This window comes from Pieris brassicae, chromosome 14, assembly GCF_905147105.1.
Source record: "Pieris brassicae chromosome 14, ilPieBrab1.1, whole genome shotgun sequence".
Lineage (NCBI taxonomy): Eukaryota > Metazoa > Arthropoda > Insecta > Lepidoptera > Pieridae > Pieris > Pieris brassicae.
In genome coordinates this window covers 3,595,989-3,614,721 of record NC_059678.1, presented here as the reverse complement: position 1 = coordinate 3,614,721, position 18,733 = coordinate 3,595,989, and the positions used below count along the sequence as shown (strand labels likewise).

Here is an 18,733-nt window from a genome sequence, read left to right as displayed (position 1 = left end):
TTTATAATAAATTATGTAGATACGAATAGTTTGTTAGTGTTTACATTCCGTCATTCATCGTACGTAATATTGAAATGGGTAAGTTCGGATGTAATTAATTAGACCTCCCGGGAGTGACCTACTTTAATACTTTTTAATATAATATAAACCAAGTGGAAATTGACCCGACTAGTTTAAGTTGGCCTAACTTATTTTTCTTAACAGGTTTTATAATTTAACAAAATCTTATTATTATTGCATTCAAAACCAGCATTGTTGAGTAATCATAAAAAAGTAATTAAGAAATATTGTTTGCAAACTTTTGTAAAAGCATGTTTGATCATGTTATTACATGTAAGCAATAACTTAGATTTATGTCTGAATTAAATATATAAGTCTTAGCTTTAGATACATTAGTGATATAAAAAAGTAAAGTAAAAACATATTTACAATATCTAATTATGTCTTCTATCTAATAATTATTTAAATACAATTTTAGATGTTACACTTAAATAAATTTCAATGTTTTCAGGATAGCAGAGATAATAGAAGCGGAGACGGAAAACTTTATGAAAAAGGACCCAGATCCATTTGATGAAAGGCACCCATCCCGAACAGATCCAGAGTGTGCATTAGGACATGCTCTTAAAGTTATGTTTAAGAAAGACAACTTTATGACTAAGGTAAGTCTTTTAATCCTTAGCTTAACTGGTAAGTCCTATGTGTCCACATTCTAGGACATTGACAGTTGTTTATAAAAAAAATTACACAATGAAAATAATCTAATCATGTCTGCTCCACAACTCATCGTTTGATTGGTTAAACATGGAACTAATCTCAAGAACGACTGGGTGATGCATGATTATATTCTTTTTGTTATATTTTATTAGGATATAATAATATTAATAGGATTCCACAACTGGTTCTGTATATACATGCACAGATAATATAAACAGTTTTTTTTTCATTCCAGCTAGTAAATGATTATGTTCGAGATACATACTATTCAAGACAGAATATTATAGGTCGTGACGTTAACAAACTAAATGTTGTTGCTTGTCGTCTCACACTTGACCTTATGCCTGGATTGGAGATGAGTGTCGTGTTTCAGGTATTGTAAAAAATTTGCATATTCAGAATGATTGGTAGTTACTGAATTATAATTTAAATCAATATTTGTCCTAATTCTATGCAATAAACATAGGTTTTAATTAAAATTAAGCCGACTGATATCCTTAAAAAAATATATGTTTTGGTATTTTTCTTTCATTTTTGGATTATTATTATTTTGTGTGTGACTGTGTGTTAGTAATAAGTATTATGTCTATTTCTATATATTAATATCCCTGCTATTTAATGTGGGGTAACACCTATAAGTTCTTGGTATTAATATTATAATGTTAATACTGATTTATAAAATATGTATTTCAGGATAACGAAAACCTTATAAATAGATTAGTGGGTTGGGCTACAAATTCACAAGAACCACTACAATCCTATGCAACAGGTCTACTCGCTGCTGCAATGGAAGTTCAGGAAATTGCCACAAACTTTCGGTAATTATTTCCTTACTTGTCTAATGAAGCATTTAACAATTAGTGTATAGCATTCAGAACTTTCAATTAGTGATTAGCTGTGATTTTGATAAAGAATTATAAATATTTTGTTTATTATACTGAAATGATTGGAACTAATATCTGTTAGGTTGACTGTCAGGCGTTAACTGACATTTTAAAATATAAATTACATTAATGAGTTCTTGGGTTCAAGTCCCGACTGTGCAACAATTTTTCCTTTGTGTCTAATTAAGTAGACTGCATGTTTTATCTGTATCTTTTATCGCCCAATTCATAAAATATTCATTCTAAGAGGGTTGTACTGATGGATTATTTTAAACTTTTTGTTTAATATTTCCAGTGATCTAAACGCGATGTTAGTACCATTAATGCTGGAAAGATTACACAATCTACGGAATAAATCACTTGAAGAAAAGGTAAAAAAAAAAATATTTTTGAAGTGAAACTTCTTTATCGGCGTTGGAAAGGAATTTACCGTCACATTTTTCGGTTACGCGTCACGGAATTCCGTTACGCGCCATCTTTTTCTCGTCCCTACCAGGGGTGATTCGAAGCCATATATAATAACGATAACAATGACAGTAATATTTCTATTACCATTAACGAAATTCTGTAATAATCTTAGTAGTGATAAGGTAAAATGAAATAATTGTATTATCTGTATTCTTGTCTGTGATAATAAAAGCCTTTTGGTAAACTTGATGTAATTTAACTTTATATAACCAATTTCTGTAAAATTGCAAATAGTAGAACATTTGTCTAAAAATAAGGTCATAAAGAATTTTCACTTCTTAGGTGTGTACATTAGTACACACATAATTGCATTTTTTAACCCATTCTAAAGTATCTTGGACTTTCCGAGTTCATATATTTCCAATATGGTTTTTTTTTGTGAGATTGATATTTAGATACAGACATACAGAAGTATAGAAATGACTACAGGCGAAAGCTTTTGTTTTACTATGTATTGTGAGACTAAGCTTCTTTAAAATTAAATTCAAAACGTTGACCATGACCAATTTTAAGAAGGAGTTGGTCATCTATGTATTTCTCTTCTCTTCATTTAACGACTCTATAACGCATATACACAGTCCCTCCAGTGTTATATAGAGTTTTGTGTATAATATAAATAAGTGACAATCTTTTTAGGTCTCGACCTCAGATTTCTGTTTCATGATGTTAATCTAATATGAAGTAGGTGATCCTATGCCTGACATGTCGACTTTTCGAGTTATAGAGATTATATATGTTAAAAGTATTTTTATATATTTTCAGCCTCAAAATCAAAGCAATCAGACCCGTCACTTCGCCCGTTTTGACAAAAGGACCAGCAATGAGTTTAAGCCAAATGGACCAAGTAATGGTAAAGGTATAGTTTTTTCAATACTAACCCGACAGATCTGACACACGAACTAATGGCAAAGCACTTGTGAGCCTTCTGTCTATGTGAATGACAGATCTGACACACAACCAAATGGCAAAACACTTGTGAGCCTTCTGTCTATGTGAATGACAGATCTGACACACAAACAAATGGCAATGCACTTGTGAGCCTTCTGTCTATGTGAATGACAGATCTGACACACAAACAAATGGCAATGCACTTGTGAGCCTTCAGTCTATGTGAATGACAGATCTGACACACAAACAAATGGCAATGCACTTGTGAGCCTTCTGTCTATGTGAATGACAGATCTGACACACAAACAAATGGCAATGCACTTGTGAGCCTTCTGTCTATGTGAATGACAGATCTGACACACAACCAAATGGCAAAACACTTGTGAGCCTTCTGTCTATGTGAATGACAGATCTGACACACAAACAAATGGCAATGCACTTGTGAGCCTTCTGTCTATGTGAATGACAGATCTGACACACAAACAAATGGCAATGCACTTGTGAGCCTTCAGTCTATGTGAATGACAGATCTGACACACAAACAAATGGCAATGCACTTGTGAGCCTTCTGTCTATGTGAATGACAGATCTGACACACAAACAAATGGCAATGCACTTGTGAGCCTTCAGTCTATGTGAATGACATATCTGACACACAACCAAATGGCAATGCACTTGTGAGCCTTCTGTCTATGTGAATGACAGATCTGACACACAAACAAATGGCAATGCACTTGTGAGCCTTCAGTCTATGTGAATGACAGATCTGACACACAACCAAATGGCAATGCACTTGTGAGCCTTCTGTCTATGTGAATGACAGATCTGACACACAAACAAATGGCAATGCACTTGTGAGCCTTCAGTCTATGTGAATGACAGATCTGACACACAACCAAATGGCAATGCACTTGTGAGCCTTCAGTCTATGTGAATGACAGATCTGACACACAAACAAATGGCAATGCACTTGTGAGCCTTCAGTCTATGTGAATGACAGATCTGACACACAACCAAATGGCAATGCACTTGTGAGCCTTCTGTCTATGTGAATGACAGATCTGACACACAAACAAATGGCAATGCACTTGTGAGCCTTCTGTCTATGTGAATGACAGATCTGACACACAAACTTGAAGAGACTTGACAACACAGAGAATCCTACAACTAACATTACCTAAATATCCTGTTTACTGTGTATAATGAAGATTTTCTTTCTTCCTTTCTCAATTTCAAATGAATGTTTCAGAAGCAGAGGACACAGGTGGAGGGGAAATGGAGTTGGATTCTCCGGTGGTTGGATCGAGCTCCAATTTAATTAAATCTCCTCCAACGCCTCAAAAGAATAACAGTAAGTATCCATTTTCATATCAAATTGGATTGATCGTTCATTTTTAGTGTGTGGTTTGCCGGAATGAAAACTTTTTGGGTTTTTCTGTGAATTGTTTTTTTTTAATTGGGTTTTGATCGTAGAGGGGTGGAAATTAATGTATGTATTTTTGTATTATGTATCATAAAACAACAAATTTAGGGGATGAAATAGATATTGTCACAAAATTTGAAGCAAATCGGTCGAGTACTTCAAGAAAGGAGCGTACCAATTCTTGAAAGGCCGACAACGCACTCGCGAACCTTCTGGCAATTAGTGTCCATGTCTGGTGGGAATTTCCGAACCAATTCGACTTAGGGTCCTTCAAGAAAGGAGCGTACCAATTCTTGAAAGGCCGGCAACGCACTCCCGAACCTTCTGGCAATTAGTGTCCATGTCTGGTGGGAATTTCCGAACCAATTCGACTTAGGGTCCTTCAAGAAAGGAGCGTACCAATTCTTATAGGCCGGCAACGCACTCGCGAACCTTCTGGCAATTAGTGTCCATGTCTGGTGGGAATTTCCGAACCAATTCGACTTAGGGTCCTTCAAGAAAGGAGCGTACCAATTCTTATAGGCCGGCAACGCACTCGCGAACCTTCTGGAATTGGAATGCGGTATTATATAATTTTTCTTTCAGGTGTTGTATGGTCACCTCCAGGTACGCACAGGACTCTCCCTCCTCCCCCTCATCCTCATGAGACGTCATCAAACTCCAGTTGGGTCGAAATGGAGACGTACGTTATTGGTGAGTAATTTTAGAATTTTCTTTCAGGATCTTTTCTCGTAAAATCATAAACAATTTATGCCCAATTCAAAGACAAGAGAAAGTGACAATTAGATCTTGACCGCTGTCAAATATTTCAAAATTCCTACAGGGAAAAGGTTTGACAGCTCATGACAACTCATGATGATATAGTATTATAGTTGAGAAAGAATTTTTGAAATCGGTTGATAAGTTGAGTCAAACATATAGAAACAAAAATATGGGGTCATTTGTCCCCCATGTGGGGCATAAGGGCATACAACAATCACCACCCACATCATATGATTGTTAATATTATTTACCGATGCCTAAAAAAGGCGATCTCTCTGATCCGTCCAAATCTCCCATTAGCTATAACCTCCTTGTCCTCCAAAATAATGGAAACCATTATTAACGGCCAGCTCTTGAGGTATCTAGAAGGCCAGCAGCTGATTAGCGATTCTCAGTACGGCTTTCGTCGTGGTCCCTCAGCTGGTGACCTCCTTGTATACCTTACACATAGGTAGAGGCAATTGAGTCCAAGGGGGAGGCGCTGGCGGTAAGTTTGGACATAGCGAAAGCCTTCGATACAGTGTGGCACAGAGCACAGCTCTCCAAGCTTCCAGCCTATGGGCTCCCCGAGAAATTATGCAACTGGATTTCCAGCTTTCTCGCTTATCGGAGCATTAAGGTCATCATCGACGGAGTATTCTCCGACTTTAAACCCGTCAATGCTGGTGTTCCACAAGGCTGTGTCCTAACCCCTATTCATTGCTATGCGGACTAAAGCACTGGGGATACTTTTTACAATGGCCGGGAAGGTATTTCTCGGGCTAAATTCGACTTAGGGTCTTTCAAGAAATGAGCGTAGCAATTCTTGAAAGGACGGCAACGTAGTTGCGAACCTTCTGGCAATTTAACATTCGCTCGAACGGTGAACATAGTGAGGAACTCAACGTCGTGTGTCAGGCAGACGAGGCTGATCACCTACTTGCCTATTAGATTGATATGAAACGGATACATAAACCTGAGGCCCAGACCTAAAAAGGTTGTAGCGCTACTGATTTTTTTTTCATTTTTCTTGAGACTCACTCCGTATGACAAAACGTTAACTGGTTAAAAATAATTTTCAGGCAATATTCAAATTCATCCGCTGACGGACGCAACCAAACAAATGTTAATACTCCGATATTTGACGCCGATGGGGGAGTATCAAGAGGTAACTTTATCATTTTCTGCTTAGCATTTCGTTTAATATCACCATTGCCTGTATGAAAAGTTTTTGAATGTTTAAATATTTTACATATGGTATTGTGGGCAAATCAGAAGAAAAATCTGCCAAAACGCTGTGTGCAATATGGCGTCGCACAAGTTCAGATGACGTAACATGCTTGTAGACACGTAACTAATGTCAAGATGTTTATTTGTCATTCTTTAATTACACAAATACACACAGCTCGGAATTGCATATTATTTTCACATAAAAATTTGTTTTATTATTACATTTATATTGTCAGTTTATAAGAATCCGCCAAAACGCTTTTTGCAAGATGGCGTCGCACAAGTTCATATGACGTAACATGCTTGTAAACACCTAACGAATGTCGAGATTTAGACGTTTTATTATCATTATGTCATCGTCAATTCTGTCACGTGACTATGAAAATCATTTATATTATGGATTTTTTAATAACTAATTTTCTATCCTTATATATATGTATATATATATCCTTATATAGATCCCTTTCAATAACACAATTTGTCCAATATTTCAGTTCCTGTCGCACGTGTTCGAGAAGGACGCGTTAGGTCTAATTCTAGGATACCTAAATGTACGCGAGTCCAAAGATTCGAGGCTGGCTTTCGAAGCACTGAAGTATTTAGCTGCCTTACTATGCCATAAAAAGTTCTCTATAGATTTCATTAACATGGGAGGTTTGCAGGTACATATCTATTTATAAATGTCGAGGCCGTGGCGTTACTGTCAGCTGTCATAGTTTAGAAATTAACGTCAAAGTCAAATATGTCAATACCTGTGGTTTATTCAATACCGATATTGCTAGATCTACAAATTAACGACTATTTATTGTGTCGAGGCAATGACGTTATTGTCAGCTGTCACTGTCTTGTCACAGTTTATAAATTAACGTCAGTCAAATGTGTCAATACATGTGGTTTATTCAATACCGATATTGCCAGTTCTACAAATTAACGACTATTTATTGTGTCGAGGCAATGACGTTATTGTCAGCTGTCACTGTCTTGTCACAGTTTATAAATTAACGTCAGTCAAATGTGTCAATACATGTGGTTTATTCAATACCGATATTGCCAGTTCTACAAATTAACGACTATTTATTGTGTCGAGGCAATGACGTTATTGTCAGCTGTCACTGTCTTGTCACAGTTTATAAATTAACCTCAGTCAAATATGTCAATACCTGTGGTTTATTCAATACCGATATTGCTAGTTCTACAAATTAACGACTATTTATTGTGTCGGGGCAATGGCGTTACTGTCAGCTGTCACTGTCATGTCACAGTTTATAAATTAATGTCAAAGTCAAATATGCGTTTTCTTTTATTTTTCAATATTGCTGTATACAAATTAACGACTATTTATAGTAATAGTGATTGCAAAGTTATATAAGTACTTTGACTAATTTGAAAGAAGGTTGAGCAATTCAATGATTAATAAGAAACAGTAAATGTTGAAAATGAATGTCTTTTTTTCTTTTAGAAATTTCTAGAAGTCCCACGGCCATCTGTGGCTGCCACGGGTGTGTCTATATGTTTATATTATCTCGCGTACTGCGAGGATGCGATGGAGAGAGTTTGCCAGCTTCCACGAAGGACTTTGGCCGACCTAGTACGGTAAGAATTTTTTTGGACTCGTGTGAAAGGGGCCGTTCAAGTATTACGTAAGCTTTATAGGGGGGAGGGGTGTAGAAGGGTGGCGGGGGGTGTCTTTGATTTTCTTATTTGGTGATTACGTCAAAAGTAATTTTTTTTTTTTACAAATACTACCCACATTGTCTATGCTTAAAAACGAAATGAGGATTCCTTCCTTTTGTTGACAAGTGAGAGGGGGGGGGGGGGGGTTTAAACTGCAGTGTTTTGCATAATACTTGAACGGTCACAAACTGTTATTTTAACCGACTCAAAAAAGGATGTGATATTGTTGGACTGTATGTTTGTCTAGAACTGGAATTCGGTGAAAAATTGAGGTCTTGAATATATGACAGCGCTCAAAACGAGACTGAAACATGAGATGAGGATATGGACCCTTAAATTGTATTGAAATTTTAATGTTATTCAGTATCTGGATTTCATCAAATACGGTCCAGCTTTTTGATTCCACAGAGTAATTGTTTTTCCCCGAGACTCGAACCCTTACTGAAAATACGACGTGTTTGAATTTCAGATACGCGCTATGGCTGTTGGAATGTTCCCACGACTCAGGGAGATGTCACGCGACCATGTTCTTCGGTCTCTCCTTCCAGTTTAGAGTTATTTTGGAGGAGTTTGACCATCAGGTATTTTAAAGTATTCATTGTGAGAGCAGTGCTGGCCTGGCTTCAGGGTTCAGCTCATTATAAAAGTTGGGGCGATTTATTTTGACATATCATGACGCAGATTTTTTTAAAAATGTAATAGTAGGCAAACGGGCAGGAGGCTCACCTGATGTTAAGTGATACCACCACCGATGGACACACATTGCCAGAAGGCTCGCAAGTGCGTTGCCGGCCTTTTAAGAATCAGTACGCTCTTTTCTTAAAACAAACGGGCAGGAGGCTCACCTGATGTTAAGTGATACCACCACCCATGGACACACATTGCCAGAAGGCTCGCAAGTGCGTTGCCGGCCTTTTAAGAATCAGTACGCTCTTTTCTTAAAACAAACGGGCAGGAGGCTCACCTGATGTTAAGTGATACCACCACCCATGGACACACATTGCCAGAAGGCTCGCAAGTGCGTTGCCGGCCTTTTAAGAATCAGTACGCTCTTTTCTTAAAACAAACGGGCAGGAGGCTCACCTGATGTTAAGTGATACCACCACCGATGGACACACATTGCCAGAAGGCTCGCAAGTGCGTTGCCGGCCTTTTAAGAATCAGTACGCTCTTTTCTTAAAACAAACGGGCAGGAGGCTCACCTGATGTTAAGTGATACCACCACCGATGGACACACATTGCCAGAAGGCTCGCAAGTGCGTTGCCGGCCTTTTAAGAATCAGTACGCTCTTTTCTTAAAACAAACGGGCAGGAGGCTCACCTGATGTTAAGTGATACCACCACCGATGGACACACATTGCCAGAAGGCTCGCAAGTGCGTTGCCGGCCTTTTAAGAATCAGTACGCTCTTTTCTTAAAACAAACGGGCAGGAGGCTCACCTGATGTTAAGTGATACCACCACCCATGGACACACATTGCCAGAAGGCTCGCAAGTGCGTTGCCGGCCTTTTAAGAATCAGTACGCTCTTTTCTTAAAACAAACGGGCAGGAGGCTCACCTGATGTTAAGTGATACCACCACCGATGGACACACATTGCCAGAAGGCTCGCAAGTGCGTTGCCGGCCTTTTAAGAATCAGTACGCTCTTTTCTTAAAACAAACGGGCAGGAGGCTCACCTGATGTTAAGTGATACCACCACCGATGGACACACATTGCCAGAAGGCTCGCAAGTGCGTTGCCGGCCTTTTAAGAATCAGTACGCTCTTTTCTTAAAACAAACGGGCAGGAGGCTCACCTGATGTTAAGTGATACCACCACCCATGGACACACATTGCCAGAAGGCTCGCAAGTGCGTTGCCGGCCTTTTAAGAATCAGTACGCTCTTTTCTTAAAACAAACGGGCAGGAGGCTCACCTGATGTTAAGTGATACCACCACCCATGGACACACATTGCCAGAAGGCTCGCAAGTGCGTTGCCGGCCTTTTAAGAATCAGTACGCTCTTTTCTTAAAACAAACGGGCAGGAGGCTCACCTGATGTTAAGTGATACCACCACCGATGGATACACATTGCCAGAAGGCTCGCAAGTGCGTTGCCGGCCTTTTAAGAATCAGTACGCTCTTTTCTTAAAACAAACGGGAAGAAGGCATCTGATGTTGAGTGATACCACCACCCATGGACACACATTGCCAGAAGGCTCGCAAGTGCGGTGCCGGCCTTTTAAGAATCAGTACGCTCTTTTCTTAAAACAAACGGGCAGGAGGCTCACCTGATGTTAAGTGATACCACCACCGATGGATACACATTGCCAGAAGGCTCGCAAGTGCGTTGCCGGCCTTTTAAGAATCAGTACGCTCTTTTCTTAAAACAAACGGGAAGAAGGCATCTGATGTTGAGTGATACCAACCTCCATGGACACACATTGCCAGAAGACTCGCAAGTGCGTTGCCGGTCTTTCATGAATTAGTACGCTCTTGAAGGACCCTAGTCGAATTGATTCAGAAATAATTCAGTGGGCAGCGGAATCCACATGGTTGAACGCTCACTTGTCGGACGGATGTCGATGTGATGCGGTTGGTATTCTGCCTTGACGTCAAATAAAACTCAGCTGCAACTTAACTCCTCTGAACACTCTCCATGGTAAATGCGGTAGAAGATGCAGGGAGACCACACATCTCTACGCAACAGCATCAAGCCGGTTGGAAATTGACTGGTCTATGGATAAGCCTAGTCGTACCTAGATCAACTCCAGAAGGTACTTAAGAGAGGACAAGTGAAAAGAACAGATACCTACTGTTCGTTTGCTTCAAGAAAAAAACGTACCAATTCTTAAAAGGCCGGCAACGCATCTGCGAGCCTTCTAGCAATGTTAGTCTCCATGGATATCACTTGAGCCTCGTGCCCGGTTGCCTCCTGTTATATTAAAAAAAGACTTCATGATACACGGTTGCCTTGTATCCTACTTCCCGCTTCTCATCTTTTGTCCATGGGCAAACTAACTCAGACTTCTCTTTCGTATTCTAGTTCCTGTTGCTCATGTATTTTAATATATTAAATTTAATAGGATGGTCTTCGGAAACTTTACAATGTGATATCAACACTCCCGATCCTTGGATCTGATGAAGAGGAACTTCGGGTGTCTGATGATGAGACTTGCGCTGCACGACAGATAGTCCGGCACGTGTGTGTGGCTCTTAGAAGGTAATATATAATATAGATATAAAAGAATTACCCTCCGAACAATTATCAGGTTAAAAATTTTGAACTACCCTCCGAACTATTATTACTTTAAAAATTTCGAACTACCCTCCGGTTCATAATAGCTTTTTATTTTAGACTTTGGACTCAGTTTTTTTTGACATCTGTCTGCCACCTCCAGATCCCGCCATTCATCTCTGTGCCACAGTCTGCCATCTATCTGCTGTCTCCGTAATGGAGCCTTTATCCCATTGGGATCCAAATCTGGTCTTTCGTTCCTACTTAATTATCTTCCAAATATGCTCTTATTGTACCATGGCCCACCACTTAATATTGTTACGAGCTAAGGGGATCGGATAGAAAGTGCCGTAGATTTATTCAAGGGTTTATTTCTTGGTAAATCAATGAGGAATTTATGAGCACAAACTAATTGCAGAGATGCACTAATTACACACACAAAAACACAGTCACTTATTACTTCACTTATGCACACTTCACACAGTACTTTATCACTTTATCGCTTCGGTGTTTCTCTCTTGTTATCGCATTCCAAACTAAAGGTGACTATACGCGTTTCGGCTCGCTTATATATCCCTGGGAATAATTCTAAACATTATTCGAGAACTTTCTAGGCGGGCTTGCTACTGAGTAGCGATTGCACAATTCTAGAACGTCCGCACTCTTTGTCTCTTTCGCACGTTACTCCGTCCTTGTCGTACGGCATTCTAGAGTGCTCAGTCTAGTTTCGAGAAAGTTCTGATCTCTCTCTTTCTCGTATCATTTCGTCCTTGTCTCACACCTAGAAAGTTTGGTCTAGAATATTCCTTCACCTAGGCCTGAAAACGCCTGAAAACTGCACCACTCTACTACACATGTTCTGAAACCGACTGAAAAAAGGTTTCAGCTTCCTGAAAACTAGGGTAACATTATGGAAATTACAATTTTCTAATATGTGATTGACCCTCTCCTGCAACGGTCAGAAATCATATTTCAGCCAGCTGTAAAGTTCTCTAGGTAGTGGAAAAATCTAGAAACATTGCAGTCCACCCGTCTTCGTAACAATATAATAAATGGAAGTGGGTACTTGCTCCACTTTTCTGCTCCTCTTGCTTAGAAGGCATGGATAATTCTTCACAACTAAAGAATATTCTTAAAGAAGAGATTTACGACTTATTAATGATATTATTTTTCTTTTACTAAATGTCAAAAATGAAGACAATTTTTCGTTAAATCGGTGTTAAAGTGTCTTTATTGTTGCCCTAAGCTGTGATGCCGTAGTGGCTTCTCATCTTCTCATCCCTGAGGTCGTAGGTTCGATCCCCGGCTGTGAACCAAGACTTTCGTTCTATATGCGCATTTAACATTCGTTCGAACGGTGAAGGAAAACATCGAGAGGAACCAGACCTTAGACCCAAAAAATCTACGGCGTGTGTCAAGCACAGAAGGCTGATCCATTGTTGAAAAGAGTGTCCATGGAGTTTCTTGCCGGTTCTTCTCCATGCGACCCATTTTTTGGAACCGTGCAACTAGACGTTTCATAAGAGCCTGCAAAGGCCTATTTGAAATAAAAACTTTTGATTTTGATCATCTACTTGCCTATTAGAATAACAAATTACCATGAAACAGATACACAAATCTGAGGCCCAAACCTAAAATTTTTGTATTGATTTGTGTACCCAATAGCCGTCTTGCGGTAAACTCTTTCGTCTCTTTCTCGAATTCTGTTTATCCTGTGATAAAAAGAGATAGGATTCAGATAGGTCCAGACTTCCACAGTTCACGTAGACTTATGGAAATCAATAAAAAAATGATGATATTTATACATTATTGCACGTTTAGATATTTCGAGCCGCATCTACGTATACGTGCGTCGCTGGTTGCTAGGCAACAAGGGGATACGCTTCCAGAACCACCGCCCTATAAGGTATGAACAATTCTGACACAAATATTATACAGGGGGTGATGAATATTTTTCTGGAACTAATTTAGTAACTTAACAGACAAAAGTCACAATAATTTTCCTGTTAACTGTGCGTGTGCGCAATTAACCGCTTGAAGGGAAACATAGCGAGGAAACCAGCATTAGAACTGAAACCTATCAGGCACAGATGGTGATTGACCACAATAAAACCAGATACAAAATACCAAGTCACAGCTGTAGTTCCACTGGTTTCTTTTTCAGGCATCAAAGTCCTCGCCAGAAGAGATACAGGAGCAGATAGAAATAGTCCAACACGCGCCATGGTCGCGTTGGCCTCCGGTAGACGAACTTTTGGAGTTGGGAGGTGTAACTCTGCTTTTGCAGGTAGTTGGATTCGCGTATGACTGGAACTATAATGGCCGGTAAGTTCCCGTCTTGAAAGCTGTCAAATCGCATAAGAAACATTGACAGGACTTGAAATTAGACTTAAGTTTCTAGATTAAGTTATAGTAGGCTTTAGAATAGAGATGAACATAGAGAAATCCCTCTCCGAGCGGCTGGATCCTTTGGCGTAGAGATGTGGGGTCACTCTGCCTATCTTCTACCGCATTTACCATGGAGGGTGTTCAGAGTTGTTCGGATTAATACCGGCAGCTGAGTTTCATCAGGACGTCGAGGCAGCGCAGGCGCACCACCGCTATGTGGAACCAGCTGTCCACTGAAGTACTTCCGAACCAATTCTACTTAGAGTCCTTCAAGAATACAGCGTACCAATTCTTAAAAGGCCTCTGGTATTGGGTGTTTATGGGCGGGCGGTATCTCTTAACATCAGGTGAGCCTCCTGCTCCAAAAATTTCGAACTACCCTCCGAACAATTATCACGTTTAAAATTTCGAACTACCCTCCGATTGATAATTTTGTTTTTCAGGGCAGAAACGGTGCGATCAGCCCTCGACGTGATTTCCGTGTGCTGTGTGGCGCCACGTGTTCAACTGCTGCTCACCGAGAAGATCAGCATGAGGGAGTCGGAAATGATCGCTGGCGTCAGTATAGTGCTGGGTGAGTTATTTTTCATATAATAATAATAAAAACAATATAATATTCCGTGGTACTTGTTTAAAACAGTTTTTTGAGTAATTTTTGTTTTACGACTGTCTTATTAGATATTTAGCATGAGTGAGTGTCAGATTTGCTATTTTAAAAGAGTACATAGAGTTTTTTACGCCGGCTTTTTCTCTCGGCCTACATCCTCTGTCTTCTTTTCCGATGAGTAGGGATGTAGACAAATTTAATGACGTGGAATAAGTGATATATATTCTATATATATATATATATATATAGTCCATGATAAACATATTTTATTTTTGAAGTTTTTAGTCTTTATCGGCACATTCACACAGTCACATTTTTGGGTTACGCGTCACATTATTCCGTTACGCGCCATCTTTTTCTTGTCCCTACCACGGTTGATTTGAAAAGTAAAAATAGTAATAATTCTATTACAATTAATGAAATTCTGTAATAATCTTAGTAGTAATAAGGTGAAATGAAATAATTGTATTATTTATATTCGTGTCTGATAATGAAAACCTTTTGTTAAACTTTGTCTAGTTTAACTTTATTTAACCAATTTCTGTAAACTTGCATATAGTTAATAATTTTTCGAAGGTCATAAAGAAGTTTCATTTACGTGTGTACACTACACGCACACATTTTATTTTTTATGTGTATTTGAATGTATTTGATAGTTACGATCGTGCCGCGTTTGTATAGCAATTATATTCTCAGTATATAGTCATTAAGTTAAACAGAAGTAATTTAGAAAATGGTTGTCTGTAAAGTCGGTTTACGGATGATAATTTTACGTGTTAATATCATGAGAAAACATCCCTATATAAACAGTTCACGTACTGTGCGCTGCCGCTTTCTCTTTCACTCGGACGCATCGGCCAATGGAGTGAAAGAGAGATGCGTCACAGGCCAAACGCTTAGGCCGATCGTGCCTCTCTATCGCTCGTTCATTGTTCCGCGCGTTCTTCTTCTTCTCTCCAAGACTTCTTTACTTCACAATTTTTTGCGTCTGCGCAAACTAAATGTCTCTGGCAGAATGTTGTGGAACACGTCTGCTCCACAGAATAATGCTGAGCCAGGGCCCTTTACAGCCACAACACATTACACACTTTTAATGTTTTTATAAGTTAACTTAGTAAAAAATGTTATGTGTATGTCGAAGCTAACTAGCTTAATCAGCCGTTGAATAAACAGCCTAGCCGTTTAACTAGCGGCCTCAAAGATGTTCAGCCAGTTGATCAAACAGCTAGGCAAATTATTTGGAGCGATGACGATTTTGACTGTTAATTTAAATTTATTTCCACTTTCTGCCTCTCAAACTCGAAACGAAACTCTTCAAACTGTCAATATGGCGTCGGCAAACCACAAATTTGATGGTGTTTTCCAAAGTTAAACGAAAAACAACAAGTTCAATAGGAGAGTGCTGTGAATAATAATGTGAATTTAGCTTTGACTGACTCAAGCAATTTAATTTTTAAAGAAATATTTCTTTATGTCATATGTTTCATATCTTTTATTTAAGCCTAGGCCTAGCCGAAGCATTAGCCAGTTTATTAAATGTTGTGACAAACGCTACGGCTTTGTAGCTGAATATCTTTGAGGCCGCTAGTCAAACTGCGCCATCTAGTTAAATGTGTGGGCTGATAATTGAACGGCTAATTAAGTTGGCTACGTGTTCATCAAATTCCTGTCAATTGAAAAGTACTTTCGACATGACTTTTGGCGAGTTATTTTTATTTTTTTATACTTAGATGTAAAAAGCTGCTGATCTTGCCTGTCCAGAAAATATATATGACGTCATCATTCATTCGTTGTCGTCGAGGTCAAGTATTTTTTTCAATTGTAATATATTTACAGCGGCGGCAGATGGTGACATAATAGTGGAGCCGGAAGTTCAAAAGGCCGCTCTGAATGTGTTAGTCAACTGCGTGTGCGCACCTTTACATAGGGTGAGTTTACTTAGTTATTCCATCTGTACCACCTCGACGTCCGTCGTGCCACAACTGAGCGTTTCTTAAGTCAGTTTTGCCACCACTAAATAGTACCAGCTGCCCACTCAGGGTCCTTATAAGGCCGCCAACGCACTTGCGAGCCTTCTGGCAATATGTATCCACGGGTGGTTGTATCACATAACATTATGCTAACATGATTCTTTCTGACCTTTGGCTTCAAGTAAAAAGTAAATCAATTCTTAAAAGGCCGGTAACGCACTTGCGAGCCTACTGGCAATGTTAGTGTCCATGGGTGGTGGTATCACTTAACATCAGATGCCTTCTTCCCGTTTGCTTCAAGAAAAGAGCGTACTGATTCTTAAAAGGCTGGCAACGCACTTGCGAGCCATCTGGCAATGTATGTCCATGGAGGTTGGTATCACTTAACATCAGATGCCTTCTTCCCGTTTGCTTCAAGAAAAGAGCGTACTGATTCTTAAAAGGCCGGCAACGCACTTGCGAGCCATCTGGCAATGTGTGTCCATGGAGGTTGGTATCACTTAACATCAGATGCCTTCTTCCCGTTTGATTCAAGAAAAGAGCGTACTGATTCTTAAAAGGCCGGCAACGCACTTGCGAGCCATCTGGCAATGTGTGTCCATGGAGGTTGGTATCACTTAACATCAGATGCCTTCTTCCCGTTTGATTCAAGAAAAGAGCGTACTGATTCTTAAAAGGCCGGCAACGCACTTGCGAGCCATCTGGCAATGTGTGTCCATGGAGGTTGGTATCACTTAACATCAGATGCCTTCTTCCCGTTTGATTCAAGAAAAGAGCGTACTGATTCTTAAAAGGCCGGCAACGCACTTGCGAGCCATCTGGCAATGTGTGTCCATGGAGGTTGGTATCACTTAACATCAGATGCCTTCTTCCCGTTTGCTTCAAGAAAAGAGCGTACTGATTCTTAAAAGGCCGTCAACGCACTGGCGAGCCTTTTGGTAACGTGGGTCCATGGGTGGTGGTATCACATATCATCAGATGCTTTCTGCCCTTTTGCTTCAAGTAAAAAGTGTACCAATTCTTTAAAGGCCGCCAACGCACTTGCGAGCCTTCTGGCAATGTGTGTCCATGGGTGGTATTATCATTTAACAGATCCCCTCGGCCCGTTTGCCTGCTGTTACATAAGACTGATAAATATTATCTAAAGTAAATGAGTTATATGATTTTTTTTGTATGTACGAATTCTAGTCTGGAATATCAACGGCTCGTTTCTCGATACCCGGTTCCTCGAAGAAGAAGACAGCAATGAAATCCTATGAAGACGTGATCCAGAAGGTCTGGGAGAGCGTCAGAACCAATAATGGAATCATGGTAAGTCCAGGGGCTGGTAAACCGGAGTTTTTTTAATGAAAATTTATTTAAAAAAAACAATATAAAAAGGAAGCCGATACGACTTTTCTCTGATACGATACCGATACGATACTCTTACGATACCGATACGATACTCTTACGATACCTATACGAACGTTTCTTGAATACGAGAAAATATATCAAGTTTGGTTAAGAATTTTTTATTAAAAAATATAAACATAACATACTTAAATTAAATTAAATAAATAACTGTTAATAATTAAAATTAACATTGATAAAATGTATATAATTCTGTATTTTATTTAATTTGGTATCGAAAACATTACGCGAGACAACACTGAATAAAACGCGGGGATTCCCCGGGCATAGATTATTAGATTAGATCGTCTATATTACTTTTTCAAAGCGAGAATACAAGTATCGTTGTATCGGCAATTAAAATATCGAATAAGAGAGATATTATCTCTATTTAAGAAAACTTAATTATATTGTTACGAGCTAGGGGATCGGATAGAAAAGGCCGTAGATTTATTCAAGGGTTTATTTCTTGGTTATCAGTGAGGAATTTATGAGCACAAACTAATTGCAGAAATGCGCTTATAACACACAAAAACCAATCACTAATTACTTCACTTATGCACACTTCACACAGTACTTTATCACTTGTATTCACTTTATTGCTTCGGTGTTTCTCTCTTGTTATCGCATTCCAAACTAAAGGACTAGTCGCGTTTCGGCTCGCTTTTATATCCCTGGGAATAATTCTAAACATTATTCGAGAACTTTCTAGGCGGGCTTGCTACTGAGTAGCGATTGCACAATTCTAGAACGTCCGCACTCTTTGTCTCTTTCGCACGTTACTTCGTCCTTGTCGTACGGCGTTCTAGAGTGCTCAGTCAAGTCTTGAGAAGGTTCCGATGTTCTCTCTCTCTCTAGTATCATTTCGTCCTTGTCTCACACCTAGAAAGTTTGGTCTAGAATATTCCATCATCAAAGGGGTATACCTAGGCCTGAAAACGCCTGAAAACGGGTCTCCTGAAAACTGCACCACTCGACTACAAATGTTCTGAAACTGACTGAAAAAAAGTTTCAGCTTCCTGAAAACTAGGGTAACATTATGGAAATTACAATTTTCTAATATGTGATTGACCCTCTCCTGAAACGGTCAGAAATCATATTACAGCCTGCTGAAAAGTTCTCTAACTAGTGGAAAA

At 39.3% G+C, this 18,733-nt stretch overlaps 1 protein-coding gene across 3 annotated transcripts in view; it reads left to right on the top strand.

Moving 5' to 3' along the window:
• LOC123718054 (protein mahjong) overlaps positions 1–18,733 on the top strand; it is a 40,712-nt gene that overhangs the window by 494 nt on the left and 21,485 nt on the right. For 2 of the 3 annotated variants that reach the window (XM_045674424.1, XM_045674423.1), the window contains exons 2-18: positions 512–662; positions 953–1,090; positions 1,411–1,535; positions 1,897–1,972; positions 2,832–2,925; positions 4,207–4,308; positions 4,966–5,073; positions 6,204–6,289; positions 6,846–7,013; positions 7,811–7,944; positions 8,495–8,606; positions 11,092–11,228; positions 13,065–13,149; positions 13,408–13,568; positions 14,075–14,205; positions 16,075–16,166; positions 17,397–17,519. In XM_045674424.1, the coding sequence (XP_045530380.1) occupies positions 512–662; positions 953–1,090; positions 1,411–1,535; positions 1,897–1,972; positions 2,832–2,925; positions 4,207–4,308; positions 4,966–5,073; positions 6,204–6,289; positions 6,846–7,013; positions 7,811–7,944; positions 8,495–8,606; positions 11,092–11,228; positions 13,065–13,149; positions 13,408–13,568; positions 14,075–14,205; positions 16,075–16,166; positions 17,397–17,519 (2,023 nt within the window). The remainder of the gene's footprint in view (positions 1–511; positions 663–952; positions 1,091–1,410; positions 1,536–1,896; positions 1,973–2,831; positions 2,926–4,206; positions 4,309–4,965; positions 5,074–6,203; positions 6,290–6,845; positions 7,014–7,810; positions 7,945–8,494; positions 8,607–11,091; positions 11,229–13,064; positions 13,150–13,407; positions 13,569–14,074; positions 14,206–16,074; positions 16,167–17,396; positions 17,520–18,733) is intronic. The other variant, XM_045674425.1, reaches the window with a different exon arrangement.